At 41.7% G+C, this 22,309-nt stretch overlaps 1 protein-coding gene across 6 annotated transcripts in view; it reads left to right on the forward strand.

Moving 5' to 3' along the window:
- LOC100662871 (small ribosomal subunit protein uS17m) overlaps positions 1-22,309 on the forward strand; it is a 46,785-nt gene that overhangs the window by 14,167 nt on the left and 10,309 nt on the right. For 3 of the 6 annotated variants that reach the window (XM_010596287.3, XM_003416623.4, XM_010596289.3), the window contains exons 3-4: positions 17,788-17,914; positions 18,659-18,751. In XM_010596287.3, the coding sequence (XP_010594589.1) occupies positions 17,788-17,914; positions 18,659-18,751 (220 nt within the window). Of the gene's footprint in view, positions 1-6,955; positions 7,066-17,787; positions 17,915-18,658; positions 18,752-22,168; positions 22,236-22,309 lie in introns of those variants that run through there. The other 3 variants (XM_023555973.2, XM_064296052.1, XM_023555974.2) reach the window with 2 other exon arrangements.

The raw sequence follows: 22,309 nt of genomic DNA on the forward strand, positions 1-22,309 counted from the left end.
TCTCTGGTTATGTGGTCCTTTATGTCTCTTGGGCCCATAATTACCCTGTGTCCTTGGTATTCTTCATTCTCCTTTGCTTCCGGTGGGTTGAGACCAATTGATGCATCTTAGATGGCTGCGTGCTAGCGTTTAAGACCCCAGATGCCACTCAAAGATGATTTTTAAATTGACGGGTTAACAGTTCATTTTCTAACAGTGGCTGAAGTTATCTGGAGCTGCATTCATGGTTCAGTGGTAGAATTTTCGGCTTCCATGTGGAGGACTGGGTTTGATTCTCAGCCAGTACATCTCATGCCACGACCTGTCATTCAAGGCTTGTGTGTTGCTCTGATGCCGAACAGATCTCAGCGGTGCTTCCAGTTTATAACAGACTAGGAAGAAAGGCCTGGCAATATATTTTCAAAAATCAGCCAGTAAAAACCCTGTGGATCACAGTGGTGCGATCTGCAACCATCATGGGGTTAGCACAGGACTAGGCAGCATTTCATCCCGTTGTACGTGGGGTCACCGTGAGTTGGGGGCAGCCCTATTGCTCATACGTTTCAGTCCTCTAATTCTCTTAATTCCATACTTTTCTGCCCCATCTTAGCTATAAACAGGCACGAATGCACTTGAAAACACCATTGTTCAGCACTCTAAGATCTTGAACTCTAAAGCTCTTCTGACTAGTCTCCCTTTTCACTGCTCCTATTCCCAAAAAACGTGTTCTTTATCTTCATAATGATGTCTAGGTCTTAGTTCTCTGCACCTTAGATCTACCCAAAAAAACCAGAAACCCAGTGCCGTCGAGTCAATTCCAGGTATCATTTTATTTACCTTGCTTGGACATTTTCAGCAATACACTTGATAGATTTCCACATCCTTTGCCATTTTATTATCCCTTAAAAAAAAAAACCTGTTGCCGTTGAGTCAATTCTGACTCATAGCGACCGTATAGGACCGAGTAGAACTGCCCCATAGGGTTTCCAAGGAGCATCTGGTGGATTCGAACTGCCGACCTTTTGGGTAGCAGCATAGCCCTTAACCACTATGCCACCAGGGTTTCCTTTGGAACTGGATAAATCCCACTTCCCACGTTTTCCAATTCCCAAACTGCTTACTGTTTTGGAGTTACAACTGTGCTTTCTGGACCCTGCTCCCTGGCTGGTACTCACTGGTACTGTGCAGCCCTTTTGTTCATCTCACTTGGGGTTTGCCTTAGTCATCTAGTGCTGCTGTAACAGAAATACCACAAGTGGATGGCTTTAACAAAGAGAAATTTATTTCCTCACAGTAAAAAAAAAAAAGTAGGCTAAAAAGTCCAAATTCAGGGCATCAGCTTCAGGAGAAGGCTTTCTCTGTTGGCCTTCTCATCAGTCTTCCCCTGGACCAGGAGCTTCTCCACACAGGAACTCTGGGTCCAAAGGACACCCTCTGCTCCTGGCCCTGCTTTCTTGGTCCCCCTGTCCCTCTGCTTGCTTTTGTCTTTTATATCCCAAAAGAAACTGGCTCAAGACACAATCCAATACCTTAGATTGAGTCCTGCCTCATCAACACAACTGCTGCCCATCCCCCCTCATTAATATCATAGAGGCAGGATTTACAGCACATAGGAAAGTCACATCAGATGACAAAATGGTGGACAATCACACAATAACGGGAATCTTGGCCCGGCCAAATTGATACACACATTTTTGGGGACACAGTTCAATCCATGACAGGGTTCACAGCGCTCCCCATGACTGTCACTAGCTGGAAACCCCAGGCTCTTACTCAGCATGACCCTTATTGGCCAATAAATGAGAGACCAAGAGGGGAGAACAGGAAAGGCAACTTTATTTCATCGTGCAAGGAAATGGAGTCAGTCAGAGCTGCTGCTGCCAAGACTGCTTGCCAAGGGCGGGCAGACAAGTCACTTTTAAAGGGGTTTACAAGTACAGCAATATTCTTTTTTTTTTTTTAATTTTTTTTTTTAACTTTTATTGAGCTTCAAGTGAACGTTTACAAATCAAGTCAGACTGTCACATATAAGTTTATATACATCTTACTCCGTACTCCCACTTGCTGTCCCCCGAATGAGTCAGCCCTTCCAGTCTCTCCTTTCGTGACAATTTTGCCAGCTTCCAACTCTCTCTATCCTCCCATCCCCCCTCCAGACAGGAGATGCCAACACAGTCTCAAGTGTCCACCTGATATAAATAGCTCACTCTTCATCAGCATCTCTCTCCTACCCACTGTCCAGTCCCTTTCATGTCTGATGAGTTGTCTTCGGGAATGGTTCCTGTCCTGGGCCAACAGAAGGTTTGGGGACCATGACCGCCGGGATTCCTCTAGTCTCAGTCAGACCGTTAAGTATGGTCTTTTTGTGAGAATTTGGGGTCTGCATCCCACTGATCTCCTGCTCCCTCAGGGGTTCTCTGTTGTGCTCCCTGTCAGGGCAGTCATCGGTTGTGGCCGGGCACCAACTAGTTCTTCTGGTCTCAGGATGATGTAGGTCTCTGGTTCTTGTGGCCCTTTCTGTCTCTTGGGCTCTTAGTTATCGTGTGACCTTGATGTTCTTCATTCTCCTTTGATCCAGGTGGGTTGAGACCAATTGATGCATCTTAGATAGCCGCTTGTTAGCATTTAAGACCCCAGACACCACATTTCAAAGTGGGATGCAGAATGTTTTCATAACAGAATTATTTTTCCAATTGACTTAGAAGTCCCCTTAAACCATGGTCCCCAAACCCCCGCCCTTGCTCCGCTGACCTTTGAAGCATTCAGTTTATCCCGGAAGCTTCTTTACAGCAACATTCTTAATCATACCACGCAGGTGCAATGGGGTTTACATACTTAATCATACTATGCAGGGGCAATGGGGTTTACATATAACCTACAAGCAAAAGCAGGATTCAAATGCAAAGCTGAGGAGGGGGAGCCCAGCAAAGGAAATGATTTTGCGATACAGTGCTGTAGGGGAGGAAGCCAGGTAAAGAATATAGCGCTATGGAGGTTCTGTCTCATGACCATTCCCAACTTAGATGTTTCCAAACTCCCAATCCCAGTACATTTTAACAAAGCCATTCAATATGAACTTCATCCATCTTTCTCTTTTCTCCAAACCTCTATGTATTTATTATACTTTTCTTCCTGGATTAGAAGGGTATTATTCATTGATGGTTCATGGGCCCTGATAGTTTATGCTAATGAAGTGACTCATGGTGGACCCTAGACAGTTTGTGCCGAGAAGATGACTCACCGAGGAGATGACTCAGGATGGCGGCTGGCCATGCCTAAAAGACTTTTAACCTGGGATTAGAGGGTTGGAGCTTTGAGCAGGGTGATATCAGCCCAACCCCCGGGAGGGGATAGAGGCTGGAGATTGAGTTCAGTCCTGTGGCCAATGATTCAGTCAATCATGGCTATGTCATGAAACCCCAGTGAAAAGTCTGGACAGTGACGCTCAGGTGAGCTTCCGTGTCAGGCAGTATTCTGCATATTGTCACACATCGGCGTGCCAGGAGGATAGCACATCCTGACTCCATAAGAAGAGGATAATGAAACTTGGTGTTTGGGATCCCCCCAGACCTTGCACTGTGCATCTCTCCCTTTGGCGGGTTCTGATTTGTATTCTTTTGCTATAATAAAACTGTAAGTGTAAATATAGCACTTTCCTGGGGTCTGTGAGTCGTTTTAGTGAATTATCGAACCTGAGGGTGTAGTGGGAACCTCCAAATTTGTAGCCAACTGGTCAGAAGTGAGGGTGGCCTGGGGACTCTCAAACTTGCCACGGGCATCTGAAGTGAGAACAGTCTTGTGGAGGACTGTGCCCTCAGATTGTGGAGTCCGGCCTAACTAGTTGTAACTCTGGTTCTGAGAAGAAGTATTCTGCCCGTGGTCCCATCACCTCATACCTCCTTGAGATTTGCTTCCTCAGTTACCCCTCCCGTACACCCACAGTGGTTTTTTTATCTTCTTCACTGACTCCTTTCAGGCCCCTTTGGTCTTGAAACCTTGTACCTTATTTTGCTTTCAAGTGAGCACTAGCTCTTTCTCTTTACTAATAAACTTCTTGAAAAGTTGGTCAGTACTTTTTCTTCTCTTATATTTTAACTCTTAGTAGCCTGGATTTCCTAAGAATTAAGTGGTCAGCGTCATATTTTGAAAAGATACAGATTAGAAGGGAAGCCTTGTAGAAATGCCTGAATAAGAAGTAATGGGGCTCTTTAAGGCGGTGTCTGTCGGATTGAGAAGGAAGGAACACATAGAAGATACTAAAGAAGAATGTTTTTCTAGCTTTTATTGAGTGATGGATAAAGGACTGAGAAAGAGCACACCTTACAGGTAGAAAGACGAGAAAGATCAGAGAGGAAGAGAGCATGACTAGGCTAGATAAAGCAGAACAACATAAACCAGTGGGAAAGAAGCCCATTACTTTTTAACCATTTATAACTCTCAGTCCCCATTTCCATCCTCTTCTTTCATCACCTCCAAGACTTCTGACCCAGCACATAAAAGAGCTGACATCCCAAGATTTCTGACCCAGCACATAAAAGAGCTGACATCCCTGTAACGTTTCCTGTCCTTGGAATTATCATCAGTTAACTCATCCCAGCCTTACCAAGAAGACTTATTTCCAGGCGTTAGCCTGCCAACTGATCTTTCTGCCAGAGTTCTAACTCAAGGTGAAGTCTTGAAATGAACATCTCTCTGCTCAGGAAATCTGGACCTGTATCTTGCCTTGAAAACCTTCTTTTGTGGTTGTCGATATAAAGTAATTTAACACTTGAAAACTGTATATGAGCCAGTAAATTAAGATGAAGTTTGGCTCTGTTCTATAGACTGTGGTTCTCTAATTGTTTCATGATTCCCAACTAGGTAAGGAAGACAAACAGAATGAGAATAAGAGTAGGAGGAAAAAGTAGTACCAGGGGAGGGAAACATGTTGTGGGAGGAGAAGTGGGAGATGCCTTTTTGCACAAAACTATGAGGAAAGCGTTTTTTAAATCCACTGCCAGAGGAAGAGTCCTTGGGTCAGAGGTCAAATTGTAATGATCAAGAAAAGTAAAGCATTTAGGGGATATTAACACCACCAGGCTTTAAGACATATTACAAAGCCTCAAAAAATAAAACTGTTTGGTACAAGATCATAGATAGAGAAACCAATAGAATAGGAAATAGGACCAAAAATTTCAGAAATAGATCCAAATAAATATAGGAATTTAAAACCATCAAAAGAGAATTTCCACAGGTTTCCAAAACAACATCTACCCACCTTCAGCATCAGCACTGGACCAGCCTGCCTTCTAACCTGTTTCTATAGATAAGCATTATCTTTGGTTACACCTCTATCCTACAGCATCAATTTTCCCCTCTCTCCTGGATCATACCCATCAAACAGACATGCTATCAATTCTTCCAATTTAAAAGAAAAAGAAGAAAAAGGCCTTCTTTTGACCTCATTTCCCCTACTACTTCCCACCCCATTTTTCAATTTCACTTTATAACAAAACTCTTCAGAAGAGTTGTCTATCTTTATTGCCTCCAATTCCTGCTCTTCTCTTCTTTATTAAATATTTGTTGAATGAATGAAAAATTTAATATATGATAAAAGTGACATTTCAAACCAGTGGTGAAAAGATGGTTTATTTAGTAGTTGATACTGGGACTTCTGGGGAGCCACCTAGAAAAAGGTTAAGTTGAATCTATACTTCATACCTTACATCCAAATAGTCTTCAAGTGGACCCAAGATTTAAGTGAGGAAAATGAAACCATAAAAATTTGAGAAGAAAAAAATGTGAAAATTTCTTTATAACCTTCACTGAGGTAAGACTTTCTAATTATGACTGGGAACCCAAAAGCCGTAAAAGAATAAATAGACTGATGGATTCAACTCCTCAAAAATGCCCCAAAAAATCTGCATGACAAGACAAAAACCATAAGCAAAGTGAAAAGACAAATGTCAAACTAAAAAAAATATTTTGCTGCTCATTCTACAAAAGGCTAATCTTTTGAATATATAAAACATTCCTCTATATCAATAAGAAATTAGGAGTCAAACAAGAAAATGTACAGGCAACAAAAAAGAGTTCACAGAAAAGAAGATGCAAATAGATTCTATACACAGGAAAAATGTTCACCTGTACTCTTAAGAGGAAATGCACATTAAAACCAGAGAAAGCTCGATATTTTATCGCCACGCTTGCTATTTGCCACAAGTTTGGTAACATACTCTGTTGGCAAAGCTGTCAGGAAACAAGCACTTTCTTCTATTGCTGGCGTGCCTGTGTGGCAGATCCTATTTTCAGAAAAATGACCAAAATACCTCCCACGCTAAATGCTTCCTTTACAATGCGACCCTATCAAGGGGCATGGGGGCTGTGCTGCACTGAATCCAGGCAAGGCTGTGGCTGGTGCAGATGAAGCTATGTGACTTTCAAGGCAGGTCATAAAAGGCGACATGACTTATGTTATGGATTGAATTATGTCGCCCCCAAAATGTGTGTATCAACTTGGTTAGGCCACGATTCCCAGTATTGTGTGATTGTCCTCCATTTTATGGTTGTAATTTTATGTTAAGAGGATTAGGGTGGGATCGAAACACCACCCTTACTCAGGTCACCTCCTTGATCCAATGTAAAGGGAGTTTCCCTCGGGTGTGGCCTGCATCACCTTTGATCTCTCAAGAAATAAAAAGGAAAGCGAAGCAAGCAGAGAGTTAGGGACCTCATATCACCAAGAAAGCAGTGTCAGGAGCAGAGCTCGTCCTTTGACCTGGGGCCCCTGTGCAAAGAAGCTCCTAGTCTGGGCGAAGATTAATGAGAAGGCCAACAGAGAGGAAAAGCCTTCCCCTGGAACTAACACCCTGCATTTGGACTTTTAGCCTACTTTACTGTGAGAAAATAAACTTCTGTTTGTTAAAGCCATCCACTCGTGGTATTTCTGTTATAGCAGCACTAGATGACCAAGACAACTTCTATCTCATTCTCTTAGGACGCTTACTCTAAACCCAAACAGCCCATGAAGAGGCCCACATGGAGAAGAACCAAGGCCCAGAGCCCTGGCTGAGCTCCTCGGACAGCCAGCATCAACTTGCCAGCCATGTGAGTCCTCCATCTTGAGAATGGATCCTCCAATACCCAGTCAAGCTTCCCAGCTGGTGCCACACGATCAGAGGCAGCCATCCCTACTAAGTCCTGCCCAAATTGCAGATCTGTGAGCAAGAGGGTAGAACCGAGATCCTAGATCATGGAGCCAAGAATCACAGAGAACAACTCCCAGGGAGTAGGACTGCCCCCTAATCGAGGAATTGGCCGCCTGTGCCCAGCTCAGCAAGATTTTACAGTTGCCGTGGTCTGTTGTTTAGTTGACTGGGAGTGTCTGTAGTGGTCATTCCTACACCTCTCTCACCGTTGAATATTTGCGGTGAACAGAGGGCAGGGGCAAATAACTTTATTTAGTTAACAGACCTTCATATTGAGAGAAATGTCATTCACACAGCTGTACTCAAGGAACTCACTCCAAGGTTCCCATCTGCATGTGGACTTGATATAGATGACAAGATCCTGGACTTTGAGCTGATGCCGTAATAGGATGAGACTTGGAGGTTCCGGGAAGGAGATGAGTGTATTTTGCGTGTGGGAGGGATTTGAATTTTCATAGCCAGAGGTTAGACGATGGCAGATTATATTTTCCAAATATGGCACAGTGTCTCCCACCTCACAGGCTTCTCTTACAGTGTGACTTAGATATTCTTCCCATCAAGAGCTGAGGATCTATATTCCTCCCCCTTGAATCTGAGCAGATTTGTGACTATGGTGGAGGTGAAGGTGTGTGACTTCCGAGGCTGGGTCATAAAAAGTAGTTCTCTAGGGAATTTTACTCCTGGGATCCAGCTACCATGCCATGAGGAAGCCCAAGCAGCCTGTGGAGGTCTCACATGGAGAGGCGCTGAGGCCCTTGGCCCAGCTCCCAGCTGGCAGCCAGCACCAACTAGCCACCACATGAGTGAGTCACCTTAAAAGTGGTCCCTACAGCCCGTAGTCAAGTCACTTCAGCTGGAGCCATATGGAACAAAGACGCACTATCCCTGCTGAGCCCTGCCTGAGTTAGAGATTTTGTAGCCAAATAAATGGGTGTTGTTGTTTGAGCCACTGAATTTTGGGGTGGTTTGTTATGTAACAGGGAACCCTGGAGGTGCAATAGTTAAGTGCTCAGCTGCTAATTGAAGGTTGGCAGTTCAAATCCTCCAGCCGCTCTATGGGGGAAAGATGTGCCAGTCTGCTTCCCTAAAGATTACAGCCTTGGAAACCCTGTGGGGAAGTTCCACCTTGTCTTATAGTTTCCCTAGGTATCAGAATTGGGTTTTCTTATGTAACAATAGATAACTATTACAAAATGTAAATTGTTACAACCCCTCTAGCTGTCACTGTGGCAGTATGTATCAGAATTACAGACTCACTCCTCCTTTTACCAGCCATTCTATTTTTTTTTTAATTAATCTTTATTGTGCTTTAAGTGAAAGTTTACAAATCAGGTCAGTCTCTCATACAAAAATTTACATACATCTTGCTGTACACTCCTAATTGCTTTCCCTCTGATGAGACAGCACACTCCTTCCCTTCACTGTCTGTTTTCGTGTCCATTCAGCCAGCTTCTGGCCCCCTCTGCCCTCTCGTCTCCCCACCAGACAGGAGGTGCCAACATAGTCTCATGAGAACACTTGATCCAAGAAGCTTGTTTTTCACCGTTCTCATTTTCCATCCCCTGTTCCAGTCCAGTCCCTGTCTGAAGAGTTGGCTTTGGGAATGGTTCCTGCCATGGGGTAACAGAAGGTCTGGGGTCCATGGCCTCCAGGGTCCCTCCAGTCCCAGCCTGACCATTAAGTCTGGTCTTTTTACGAGAATTTGGGGTCTGCATCCCACTGCTCTCCTGCTCCCTCAGGGTTTACCATCCATTCTATTTTGAGGAATGAGTCTAAAAGTAGATTTATACACATACAAAATAATATACATACAAGATAGTTCACTGCAACTGTTTTTGTAATAGCAATCGAGTGGAAGCAGCCAAAATGTCTATCAGCAGACTAGTGAAATTGTGGTATACCCACACAGTGACTGACCGTGCAGGTGTGATAAAGAATGTAACAAAGAATGAGGAGAGTATCTACAAATGATGTAGAGGAATTTCCAGGATAAAGTGTTAGGTGAAAAAAAAACAAAGTGCAAACGAGTATCTCTGTTACTTTTTGTGTAAGAAAGAAGGGAAAAATATATGTATACACACACAGGTACATATGTCTGCTCATATGAGCAAAAAACAAACAAAAAAAGGCACTGAAAGGATGAACCTGAGACTAACGAGGTTGGTTACCTGCAGGACAGGGATGGGCATGAGAAGGAAAAGATAGAGTGAACCGGGGGAGGGGGATTCTATGCCTCCGAATATATCTTTTTATATGGTTCTGACTTTTGCAACCACGGTAATGTTAAATAAGAAATTAAAATCAAAAGGATGGGACGGGGCGGTGGCGGGGGGGAGCCTAAAATTGAATGCAAACAAAACAAGTGAACCAAAATGTATTTTAAATGACTAACAGAATGAAAAGGGCCAAAAAGAATTAGCCCTAGTAACTTTTTTTTTTTTTAATTGTGCTTTAGGTGAAAGTGTACAGCGCAAGTTAATTTCTCATACAAAAATTTGTACACATAGTGCTATATGACATTAGTTGCAGTCCCTATAATGCGACAGCACACTTCCCCTTTCTACCCCAGGTTTCTTGTGCCCATTCAACCAATTTCTGTCCCTTCCTGCCTTCTCATCCTGCCTCTGGACAGGAGCCGCCTGTTTGGTCTCATGTGTCTGCTTGAGCTAAGAAGCACCCTCCTCACGTGCATTATTTTATGTCTTATAGTCCTGTCTAATCTTTGCCTGAACAATGGGCTTCTGGAGTGGTTTTAGTTCTGGGTTAACAGAGTGTTCTGGGGCTTTGGAGGTTCCTCCAGTCTCAGTCAAACCATTAAGTCTGGTCTTTTTACTTGAATTTGAATTCTGCTCTGCACTTTTCTCTCACTCCGTCTAGGACTTTCTGTTGCGTTCCCTGTCAGGGCAGTCATTGATGGTAGCCGGGCACCATCTAGTTCTTCTGGTTTCAGGCTAATGGAGTCTCTGGTTTATGTGGACTTTTTTTCTCTTGGGCTAATATTGGGTGTCTTTGGTGTTCTTCATTTTCCTTTGCTCCAAGTGGGCTGGAACCAAGTGATGTATCTTAGATGGCCACTTGCAAGTTTTTAAGACCATAGATGCCACTCACCAAAGTGGGATGCAGAACATTTTCTTAATAAACTGTGTTACTCCAATTAATCTAGATGTCCCCCAAAACCATGGTCCCCAGGCCCCAGTCCCAGCTACTCTGTCCCTCAAAGTCTTTGTGTTCAGGAAACTTCTTAGCTTCTGTTTTGGTCCAGTTGTGCTGACTTCCCCTGTATTGTGTGTTGTCTTTACCTTCACCTAAGAAGATTCTTGTCTACTACCTAGTGAATTCCTCTCACCCTCCCTCCGCACCCTCATAACCATTAAATAATGCTTTCTTCTGTGTTTAAACCTTTTCTTGAGTTCTTATAATAGTGTTTCATACAATATTTGTCCTTTCGTGACTGATTAATTTCACTCAGCATAATGCCCTCCAGATTCATCCACATTGTGAGATGTGTCCCGGATTCATCCTTGTCCTTTATTGTTGCATAGTATGGTATGTACGATAATTCGTTTATCCATTCGTCCATTGATGGGTACCTAGATTGTTTCCATCTTTTTGCTATTGTGAACGGTGCCACAGTGAACATGGGTGTGCATATATGTATTCGTGTGACAGCTCTTATTTCTTTGGGATATATTCCAAGGAGTGGGATTGCTGGATCATATGGTGCTTCTTTTTCTAGTTTTTTAAGGAAGCCCCAAATTGTTTTCCAAAGTGGTTGTACCATTTTACATTCCTACCAGCAGTTCATAAGGGTTCCAGTTTCTCCACAACCTCTCCAACATTTATTATTTTGTGTTTTTTAAATCCGTTGCCAGCCTTGTTGGGGTGAGATGCTATCTCATTGTAGTTTTGATTTGCATTTCTCTAATGGCTAATGATCATGAGCATTTCCTTATGTATCTGGTAGCTGCCCGAATGTCTTCTTTGGTGAGGTATCTGTTCATATCCTTTGCCCATTTTTTAATTGGGTTATTAGTCTTTTTCTTGTTCGGGTGTTGCAGTATCTTGTAGATTTTCGAGATTAGACCCTGATTGGATATGTCATAGCCAAAAATTTTTTCCCAGTCTGTAGGTCGTCTTTTTACTCTTTTGGTGAAGTCTTTTGATGAGCATAAGTGTTTGATTTTTAGGAGTTCCCAGTTATCTAGTTTCTCTTCTGGTGTTTGTGCATTGTTAATTATGGTTTGTATTCTGCTTATGCCATGTATTAGGGCTCCTAGCCTTGTCCCTATTTTTTCTTCCATGATCTTTATTGTTTTATATTTTATATTTAGGTCTTTGATCCATTTTGAGTCCATTTTTGTACATGATATGAGGTATGGGTCTTGTTTCATTTTTTTGCAGATGGATATCCAGTTATGCCAGGGCCATTTATTAAAGACATTGTCTTTTCCCCATTTAATGGACTTTGGGCCTTTGTCAAATATCAGCTGCTCATTGGTGGATGAACTTACATCAGAGTTCTCGATTCTGTTCCATTGGTCTATGTATCTGTTGTTGTACCAGTACCAGGCTGTTTTGACTACCATGGTGGTATAATAGGTTCTAAAATGAGGTAGTGTGAGGCCTCCCGTGTTGTTCTACTTCAGTAATTCTTTACTTATCTGGGGCCTCTTCCCTTTCCATATGAAGTTGGTGATTCGTTCCTTTATCTCTTTAAAAAATACCATTGAAATTTTGATGGGGATTGCATTGTATCTGTAGATCGCTATGGATAGAATTGATGTTTTCACAATGTTAAGTTTTTCTATCCATGAACATGGTATATTTTTCCACTTATGTAGGTCTCTTTTGGTTTCTTGCAGTAGCGACTTGTAATTTTCTTTGTATGGGTCTCTTATGTCTCTGGTTATGCTTATTCCTAAGTATTTTATCTTCTTGGGGCTATTGTAAATGGTATTGATTTGGTGATTTCCTTTTCGAAGTTCTCTTTGTTGGTGTAGAGGAATCCAACTGATTTTTGTATGTTTGTCTTGTATTCTGATACTTCTATTAGTTCCAGTAGTTTTCTCGTGGATTCTTCAGGGTTTTCTGTGTATAAGATCCTATCATCTGCAAATAGGGATACTTTTACTTCTTCCTTACCAATTTGGATGCCCTTTATTTCTTTTTCTAGCCTAATTGCTCTGGCTAGGAACTCGAGCACAATGCTGAATAAGAGTGGTGATAAAAGACATCCCTGTCTGGTTCCCATTAGCCCTAGTAACTTTTGACTAGTATTTGGACTCTGTCCTCAAGCTGAAAACAAAAGAACTGTAAATACTGAACTTCACTTTGCAGACTTTTGTGCAGAGACATGTGTTAGCAACACTGAAACCACCTTCTTTGCATCCTAGGACTGACCAAATAGTAAGTACACTGTGAATAGTGGGAGCAAGGCTTCTCATGGTCAGAGAAGGCAGTTACACATGTGGAACAAGAAAGGGATAAAATGAACTATAGCCACGTTCAGTTAGAAGCACTGGTGGCACAGTGGTTAAAAGCTGAGGCTGCTAACCAAAAGGTTGACAGTTTGAATCCACCAGCTGCTCCTTAACCTCATGGGGCAGTTCTGCTCTGTCCTGTAGAGTAGTTATGAGTTGAGACTGACTCGATGGCAATAGGTTTTACAAGTGTTAGATTAGAATTGGAGGTATCATACAGCTGGGTATAAAAATGAATGGAGAGGTGTCGGGGTGTGCCTTAGGGTTCTCCAGTGAAACAGAATCAGTAAGATTTATAGATATATATATATGTATATATGTAGAGAGAGAGAGAGATTGATTGAGGAATTGGCTCATATGATTGTAGGGCTAAAAACCGCCAAAAAACCCAGTGCCATGGAGTTGAGGGCTAGCAGGCCCAAAATACATAAACCAAGCCAGGCTAGAAATTAGAGCAGCCTTGTTTTCCACATCAGTAGGTCAGGGGCGACAGAAATTCTGGCAGGACGTCTGTGTATAGTCTGGAGGCAGAGCCCTCCCTCAGGAAACCGGGAAACCTCCCATTTTGCTCTTGAGATCTTCAACTGAGAGCCCATCCGCATTATGGACGATAATTTGATTTACTTAAGGCCAAGTGATTTAAATGCTAATTGTATGTAAATACTATAAAGCAACTTTTCAACTAGTGTTTATGGATGATAATTTGATTTACTTAAGGCCAAGTGATTTAAATGCTAATTGTATGTAAATACTATAAAGCAACTTTTCAACTAGTGTTTGACCAAACAGCAGAACACTGTAGCCTAGCCAAATTGATACATAAAATTAACCATCACAGGGCGTATGTGGGTGTGTGTGTGCACGCGCGTGCGTGCTCATGTATGTATGTATACATACCTATGTTTCATAGCTGTGACTGCGGACAGGCTTAGAAGCAGTAACTCTTTGGTAGCAGTGAACACACTTGGTGCTCAGATCTTAGTTTCTAAATATTATTCTTCACTCAAAGGACCCAGGGATCCTTGGAGAAATGGCTGATTCCAGGCCTGAGGCAGGGCATCTTTCTGTCCCATAAAACTAAGGAAGTGTTCAAAGAATCATAGGGATGTGTCGAAAGAACACAAACCAGCTTGAAGGGCTCCCACTGGCCAAATCTAGGACAATTTGAGCATTAAAATAGTGATAGTAAGGATTATAACCTATGGAATAAAGTAAGAATCTGTAAATCCACATTGATATGAATGAATGTGAGGAGAAACTTCTTCATCACAGTATGAAGCCAACTAATACATGTACCAGGAATGATGGAATAAGAAAGGCACTACTTGGCAAACCATCGTGATTATAATTAATTGAGGCAAGAATCATCAGCGGATGCTAAAACTGGTGGATGAAGGTGTAAGGTGGAACGAGATATTTGCACAGCCTCGAAGTATCTCCCAAGAAAACACTTATTAATTTAAAAAAAATTTTTTTTTTTTTTAATTACACAGGATAAAATAATTTCCAGTGGACACTCCCAGTAGATACCATCTTAACCAAATTATCAAAGTTACATTGCCGGTAATGAGACTAATCAACAACGTGTACCTTCGGATATGATTCTGAGAACTCAGCATCATTTCTGCGCTATTCCTGCCAAAAGTTGGTAACTTGAATCTAGTCATAAGGAAACGTCAGACAAACCCAAAAGGAGGTGTATTCCATACAATAACTAGGCTGTACCTTTCAGAATGTCAATGTTATGAAACACAAAGAAAGGCTCAGGAACTGTTCCAGGTTAAAGAAGACTAAAGATACAAAAAAGCGAGATGTAGAACATGATCTTGAATTTTCTTTTGTCGTAAAGGACATCATTAAGACAGTTGATGAAATCTGAATGAGATCTGTAGATTAAATAGCACACTGTCGTAATAAAGATTCCTGGGTAGCACAGATGGTTTGCCCTCATCTACTAACCTTAAGGTTGCCAGTTTGAGTCTACCAAGAGGCACCACTGAAGAAGGGCCTGGCAATCTGCTTCTATTACAGCCAAGAATACCCTATTGAACAGTTCTGTTGTTAGCTGCTGTCGAGTCGGTTCTGACCCATAGTGATCCTAAGTACTGCACAACGAAACACTGCCTGGCCCTGAGCCATCGTCACAATCATTGTTATGCTTGAGTTCATTGTTGCAGCCACTCCCTGAGGGCCCATCTCCTTGAGGGTCTCCTTGAGGATCTTTCTCTTTTTTGCTGACCCTCTACATTACCAAACATGACATCTTTCTCCAGGGACTGGTCCCTGCTGATAACACGTTCTAAGTATGTGAGACAAAGTCTCACCATCCTTGCTTCCAAGGACCATTCTGGCTGTACTTCTTTCAAGTCAAATTTGTTCATTCTTTTGGCAGTTCATGGTACATTCAATATTCCTCACCAACTGCACAATTCAAAGCCATCAATTCTTCTTTGATCTTACTTATTCATTGTCCAGCTTTTGCATGCATATGGCTTGGGTACAGTGCACCTTAGTCCCCGAAGTGACGTCTTTGCTTTTCAACACTTTAAAGAGGTCTTTTGCAGCAGATTTGCCCAATGCAATGTGCCATTTGATTCCTTAACTGCTGTTGCCATGGGCGTTGATTGTGGATCCAAATAAAACGACACACTTGACAACTTCAATATTTTCTCCATTTATCATGATATTGCTTATTGGTCCAGTTGTGAGGATTTTTGTTTTCTTTATGTTGCGGTGTAATCCATACTGAAGGCTGTGGTCTTTGATCTTCATCAGTAAGTGTCTCAAGTCATCTTCACTTTCAGCAAGCAAGGTTGTGTCATTTGCATAACGCAGGTTGTTAACGAGTCTTCCTCCAATCCTGATGCCCTGTTCTTCTTCATATAGTCCAGCTTCTCGGATTATTTGCTCAGCATACAGATCGAATATGTGTGGTGAAGGGATACAACCCTGACACACACCTTTCCTGACTTTAAACCACACTGTATTCTCTCGTTATGTTCAAATGACTGCGTCTTGATCTATGTACAGTTTCCTCATGAGCACAATTAAGTGTTCTGGAATTCCCGTTCTTTGCAATGTTATCCATAATTTGTTATGGTCCACACAGTCAAATGCCTTTGCGTAGTCAATAAAACACAGATAAATATCCTTCTGGTGTTCTTGGCTTTCAGCCAAGATCCATCTGACACCACCAATGATATCCCTTGTTCCACATCCTTTTTGGAATCCAGCTTGAATTTCTAATAGTATCTTGTTGATGTAGTGCTGCTACTGAGTTTGAATGATCTTCAGCAAAATTTTACTTTTATGTGATATTGATGATATGTTCAATAGTTTCTGCATTCTGTTGGATCACCTTTCTTTGGAGTGGGTACAAATATGGATCTCTTCCAGCCAGTTGGCTAGGTAGCTGTCATCCAAATTTCTTGGCATAGACTAGCGAGCACTTGCAGTGCTACATCTGTTAGATGAAACATCTCAATTGGTATTCCATCAATTCCCGGAGTCTTATTTTTCACCAATGGCTTCAGTGCAGCTTGGGTTCTTTCTTCGGTGCCATCGGTTCTTCATCATATGCCACTTCCTGAAATGGTTGAGCATCACCAACTTCTTTTTCGTACAGTGACTCAGTGTACTCCTTCCATCTTCTTTTGATGCTTCCTACATCATTTAATATTTTCCCTGTAGAATCCTTCTGTATTGCAGCTCAGGCCTTGGGTTTTCACTTCAGCTCTTTCAGCTTGAGAAATCCTGAGCATGTTCTTCCCTTTTGGTTTTCTAATTCTAGGTCTTTGCACATTTCGTTATAATACTTTATCTTCTCAAGCTGTCTTCTGAAATCTTCTGTCCTGCTTGTTTAATTTCATCATTTCTTCCATTTGCTTTAGCTACTCTACATTTAAGAGCAAGTTTCAGAGTCTCTTCTGACATCCATTTTGGCCTCTTCTTTCTTTCCTGTCTTTTTTAATGACCTCTTGCATTTTTCATGTATGATATCCTTGATGCCATTCCACAGCTTGTCTGGACTTTGGTCATTTGTGTTCAATGAGTCAAATCTCTTCTTGAGATGGCCTCTAAATTCAGGGGGAAGATACTAAAGGTCATACTTTGGCTCTCCTGGACTTGTTCTAATTTTCTTCAGCTTCCACTTGAACTTGCATATGAGCAGTTGATGGTCTGTTCCACAGTTGGCCCCTGGCATTGTTCTGACTGATAATATTGAGGTTTTCCATTATCTTTATGTAGCCAATTTGATTCCTCCATATTCCATCTGGCAAGGTCCTTGGTATAGTCACAGTTAATGTTTTTTAAAAAAGTGTTGCTGAAACCTGTCTGCCATGGATGACCCTGCTGGCATTTGAAATACCAGTGGCATAGCTTCCCAGCATCCTAGCAACACACAAGCCACCTCAGTACAACAAACTGATAGACGTGTGGGGATGGAGCAGTTCTACTCTGTAACAAATAGGGTCGCCATGAGTCGAAATCACCTGGATAGCAGTCATGGATTTTTGGTTCACTGAAGTAGTAAAAGCCTCCAAAGCTCTTATGAGTATAATTTGGACCAGGACACTTTCTCATTTGAATTACCTCCCTGAGACAAGGAAGGAAGTTTCTTTTACTGATACAGACACACATCATGTGCCTTCTACTCTCAATCTATTTGCCCTTGCCGCCCCCCGCCTTTTTTTTTTCTTTTTGAACTCACTGAAATATTCTATCTTCTCTTCTGTCCAAAGCTGAAAAATACACAGGATCCCTCTCCTTGATACCTGCTTTCACTTTGTCAACACATTGTGAACTGTTTTATTTCTGAAATATCACAGCAGGAATTTCCCATACACAGTTTTTTTCATTGTTTAAATGAGGTGAATAGAGTCTTTTCCCTATAAAAAACACAAACGCTAAAGGCAAGGATTATTTCATGCATGTGTTTCATTATAGCTGTCTAAAAGATTATAGAGAGACAGGTATCTAATTGTTTCAGATTTTGACCTGGGTTACTCTGAGCCCTCAGGACTGTTGGCACAATGGTTTAAACATCCTGACCTTTGTCCAGAGCTGCACCTTCACCCCTACCTCTGAGGATCCCTTGCCAGGCAGTTTCTGACTAAGCAGGAATGTGTGTGCTGTTTCAGGAATCAGTGACATTCCAAGACGTGGCTGTGTGCTTCAGCAGAGAGGAGTGGGACCAACTGTACCCTGCTCAGAAGACCCTGTACAGAGACGTGATGCTGGAGAACTACAGGAACCTGGTCGCGCTGGGTAAGGACGATGTCCCTGTGAAACTGGAAACTATCTCTGAATGGGTTTATTTCCTCAAGTGGTAAAAGCTTCCAGAGCTCTTGTGAATGTAGTTTTTAGCCAGGACAGGAGAACACTAATCAGTTTTGCAGATAGAGACCATTGTTTCCTGTGCTTTATCCCCAGGTTTTGATTTTGTTGAGCTTGAGATGAGTAGCTTTATTTTGGAGTCCCTAGGTGATCCAGTTATTGTGCTTGGCTGCTAACTGAAAGGTTGGAGGTTCGAGTCCACCTAGAGGTGGACTAAAAAATCAGCCATTGAAAACTCTGTGGAGCACAGTTCTGCTCTGACACACATGGGGTCTCTATGAGTTGGAGTTGACTCAATGGCAACTGGGAGCTGTGTTTTGCTGTTTATGAAGCCCCCCTTTCCAAATTCAGTCGTCTTAAAGACTAAAAAACAGGTCCCTGGGTGGTACAAATGGTTTGCTCTTGACTACCAACTGGAAGGTTGGTGGTTTGAATACACCCAGAAATGCCACAGAAGAAAGGCCTGGTGATCTGCTGCCATAAGATTACAGCCGAGGAAACTCTATGGAGCATTTCTACTATGAAGTGCATAGGGTCACCATGAGCTGGAATCAACTCGATGGCATCGAGTTTAGTTTTTTTTTTAAGACTAAAAAAGTTGGAAATGAGTTCTGAGAGAAGTTTCGGTTTGTTCTCAGTATAAACTCCTAAGTCATACATTTTCCCAATGAATAGGGCATCAGCATTATAAGCCAGAGGTGATCACTCAGTTGGAGCAAGAGGAACAGTGGATGATGAAAAGCAAGAGCCCTGCAGTCACACATCCAGGTGAGAAACAAGCATCTGGACATTTGCTGCTCAGTAAGAGAAAATAGTCACTTTTGAGATAGGCAGCTGTGTTCCCAAAAGCTTCCTCTGGGATTACGAATAGTGAAGCCTTTTTAAAAAATCATGTCTTAGTTATCTAGTGCTGCTGTAACAGAAATACCACAAGTGGATGGTTTTAACAAACAGAAATTTATTCTCTCATGGTTTAGGAGGCTAGAAGTCTGAATTCAGGGCACCAGCTCTAGGGGAAGACTTTCCCTGTCAGCTCTGTGGGAAGGTCCTTGTCTCCTTTCAACATCTGTGGGCCTAGCTCTCCTTGGAAATCTCCACGTGTCTCGGCATCAGTATTCACCTAGGCCTAGAAGGTTCTCAGCGCAGGAACCCTGGGTCCAAAGAATGTGCTCCACTCCTGACTTTTCTTTCATGGTGGTAGAAGGTCCCTCCCTTTCTCCCCACTTCTCTCTCCTTCTATGTATTGTAAGATAAAAGGTGGTGCAGGTCACATTCCAGGGAGACTTCCCTTACATCAGTTCAGGGCTGTGACCTGAGTAAGGGTGTTTCATCCCACCCTGGTCCTCGTTAACATGACCTAATTCTGCCTCATTAACATAATGGACAGCTCACTCCCAAATGGGACCATTACCACAGGCATAGAGACTAGGATTTATAACACATCACAAAATGGAGGATAATCTGATCACAAAAGGGAGGACAACCAAGTTGACGCATATTTTGAAGGGACACAGTCCATGACAATTCATTTCACATTTTTGTTTCCAGAGTAGAAATGGCTGTTACTTTTTTCTGATTGAACAGATAATTATGTATGCTTATTATAAAAGGAGCCCTGGTGGCACAGTGGTTAAGATCTTGATACTAACCAAAAGATGGGCAGTTTGAATCCACCAGCTGCTCCTTGGAAACCCTATGTGGCAGTTCTACTCTATCCTATAGGGTTGCTATGAGTTGGAAATGACTCGATGGCAATAGGTTTGGTTTTGGTTTTTATTATTTAAAAAAATTACATAATTTAGAAGATATTTTGAAGATATTTAGCTTGAATACCCATAAATACTTTGATGTTGCAAATCTCCACATACCATTTTTTTCCCATTTTTTCTTCATCATTCTCTCTCAGCATTTTTTTCTTTTTTTTATTGTGATGAAAAACATCAAAACATCTGCCAACACAACTTCGACATCTACAACTCAGTAACGTTGATTTTTATGTTTTCAAGTTGTGCTGCCATTAACTCTATCCTCATCCAAAACATTCCACCACCATTAACCTAAACCCAATGTCCCCCAAACAAATACCTTCTCCCACACCCAGTAACCGTTAATAATCTTTGGTTTCTATGTATTTTCTTATTTCATATAAGTGAGATCATACAGTATATGTCCTTTTGCGACTGACTTATTTTGCTCAGCACGGTGTTTTCATGCATAGAACTTCATTTCCCTTTAGGGCTGCTTAATATTCCATTGTGTTTATATACCGGGTTTTGTTTATCCATCTGGTGATGGACATTTCAATTATTTCCACCTTTTGGCTATTGTGAAAGGTGCTGCACTGAACATTGGTGTACAGGTTTCTATTTGCATTCCTGTCTTCACTTCTTATGGGTATATACCTAGGATTGGGATTTCTGGGTCATGAGGTAATTCTGTGTTCCACTTTTTAAGAACTGCCAAACTCTTCTCCACGGTGACTGCACCATTTTACGCTCCCACCAGTAAAGGATGAGATTTCTGTTTTCTCCACGACCTCACCAACACTTGTTGTTTTCCATGCTTTTTTATCATTTCCATTCTAATGAGGGGGTGTGATTGTGATTGTGTGTCATTGTGGTTTTCATTTGCATCTTCCTAGTGGCTAATGAAGTACCCTGGTTGCCCAGTGGTTAAGCGTTTGCCTGCTAACCAAAAGGTCAGCAGTTCTAAGCCATCAACCACTCTTTGGAAACCCTATGGGGCAGTTCTACCCTGTCCTATAGGGTTGCTATGAGTTGGAGTCAACTTACTGGCAATGGGTTTTAGTTTTTTTTTTTTTTGTTTAATGACTAATGAAACCCCTGGAGGTTTCATGGTTAAGCGCTCTACTGCTAACCAGAAGGTCAGCAGTTCAAACCCACCAGCCACTCTGCAGGAGAAAGGTGTAGCAGTCTGCTTACATGAAGATTACAGCCTTGGAAACCCAATGGGGCAGTTCTACTCTGTCTTATAAGGTCATTATGAGTTGGAATCAACTCAATGACAGTTTTTTTTTTTTTTTTATTGGCTAATAATGTTGAGCATCTTTTTATGTCCTTGTTGGCCATTTGAATATCTTCTTTGGTGAAGTGCCTGTTCAAGTCCTTTGCCTATTTTTTGAGTGGGTTGTTTATCTTTTTGTTGTTAAGTCGTAGAGCTTTTAAATATTTTTTTGGATATTAGGCTGTTGTCTGATATATGGTTCCAGAAAATATTCTCCCAATCTGTATGTTGCTTTTCACTTTGTTGATGAAGTCCTTTGATATACATAGTGTTTAATTTTTTTATGAGGTCCCATCTATCTGTTCTCTCTTTTGCTGCTCAGGCTTTTATCATCACATTTGATAATCTTTTGCTAAATACTGGGTCCCACAGCCTTGCCCCTACATTTTCTTCTAAGAATTTTATGATTTTAGTGTTCACATTTAGGTCCTTAATCTATTTCGAATTGGCTTTTGTATATGGTGTGAGGGAAGTTATAGTCATGTCTACTCATATCAGGCTGCTTAAGTTAGATGAAAAGCTGGGCAAAATGAACTAGAGTGTGTTTGCTCCTTAAAGCTGCCTTGAATCCCAAGATAATCAATGCTTCAGCCTAGGGTCTAGACCCTGCCCCCTGGTGTCCTGCTGGGATATAGATAGCCCACCCTGTGATTGATGATATGAGTATGCATTGAGGGTGTCCTTAGTGAGGGAGCCCTTGCTGTATAGCACAGTCACTCCTGGTATCAGTAAATGGCAGTATGGCAACCAGCAGCAGGAGTTTTTCCTTTTCCCTCATGTAGGCAAGGTATGGGAGGAAGGAAACCAGCCAAGTAGCCATGAGCGTGTTGATCCAACTGCTATGTTTTTAGGGAGTGAATACACTGGACTCCACTCCTGGACAAGCATTAGTTCTATCATTTTAAACAAGAGATTAGAAGTAGGGAGAAATATTTTTGAAATAAACAAATAGTTGGCATTTTGGTAAAGTAATCCATAAATGAGGTTAAAAGGTCCTGGACTCTGAGCTGCCTTCTTCTCCAAATACAGTCTTTTCTCTGCTATTTTTATTCTTCCTATCCATCTCCTTTGAACTGTGGATGTCCCTGGATCTCTTCTTTTTATGATTATCACACATTTTACAATGTTCCCTGATCACAGCTTCTTTTCATCCTGTTGTAGCCTTTGCCCTTGTTTCACAGTTATGTTTGAAAACTCCCAGTGCTACGTATGCCATGCCTGCATTACTGTAAGTTTCATTTGGTAATTCGTTATGCAGTAATTTATTTTTTAAAACATAAAGAATATAATATTGAAAAGTAT

Source organism: Loxodonta africana, chromosome 12 (genome assembly GCF_030014295.1).
Source record: "Loxodonta africana isolate mLoxAfr1 chromosome 12, mLoxAfr1.hap2, whole genome shotgun sequence".
Classification (NCBI taxonomy): Eukaryota; Metazoa; Chordata; class Mammalia; order Proboscidea; family Elephantidae; genus Loxodonta; species Loxodonta africana.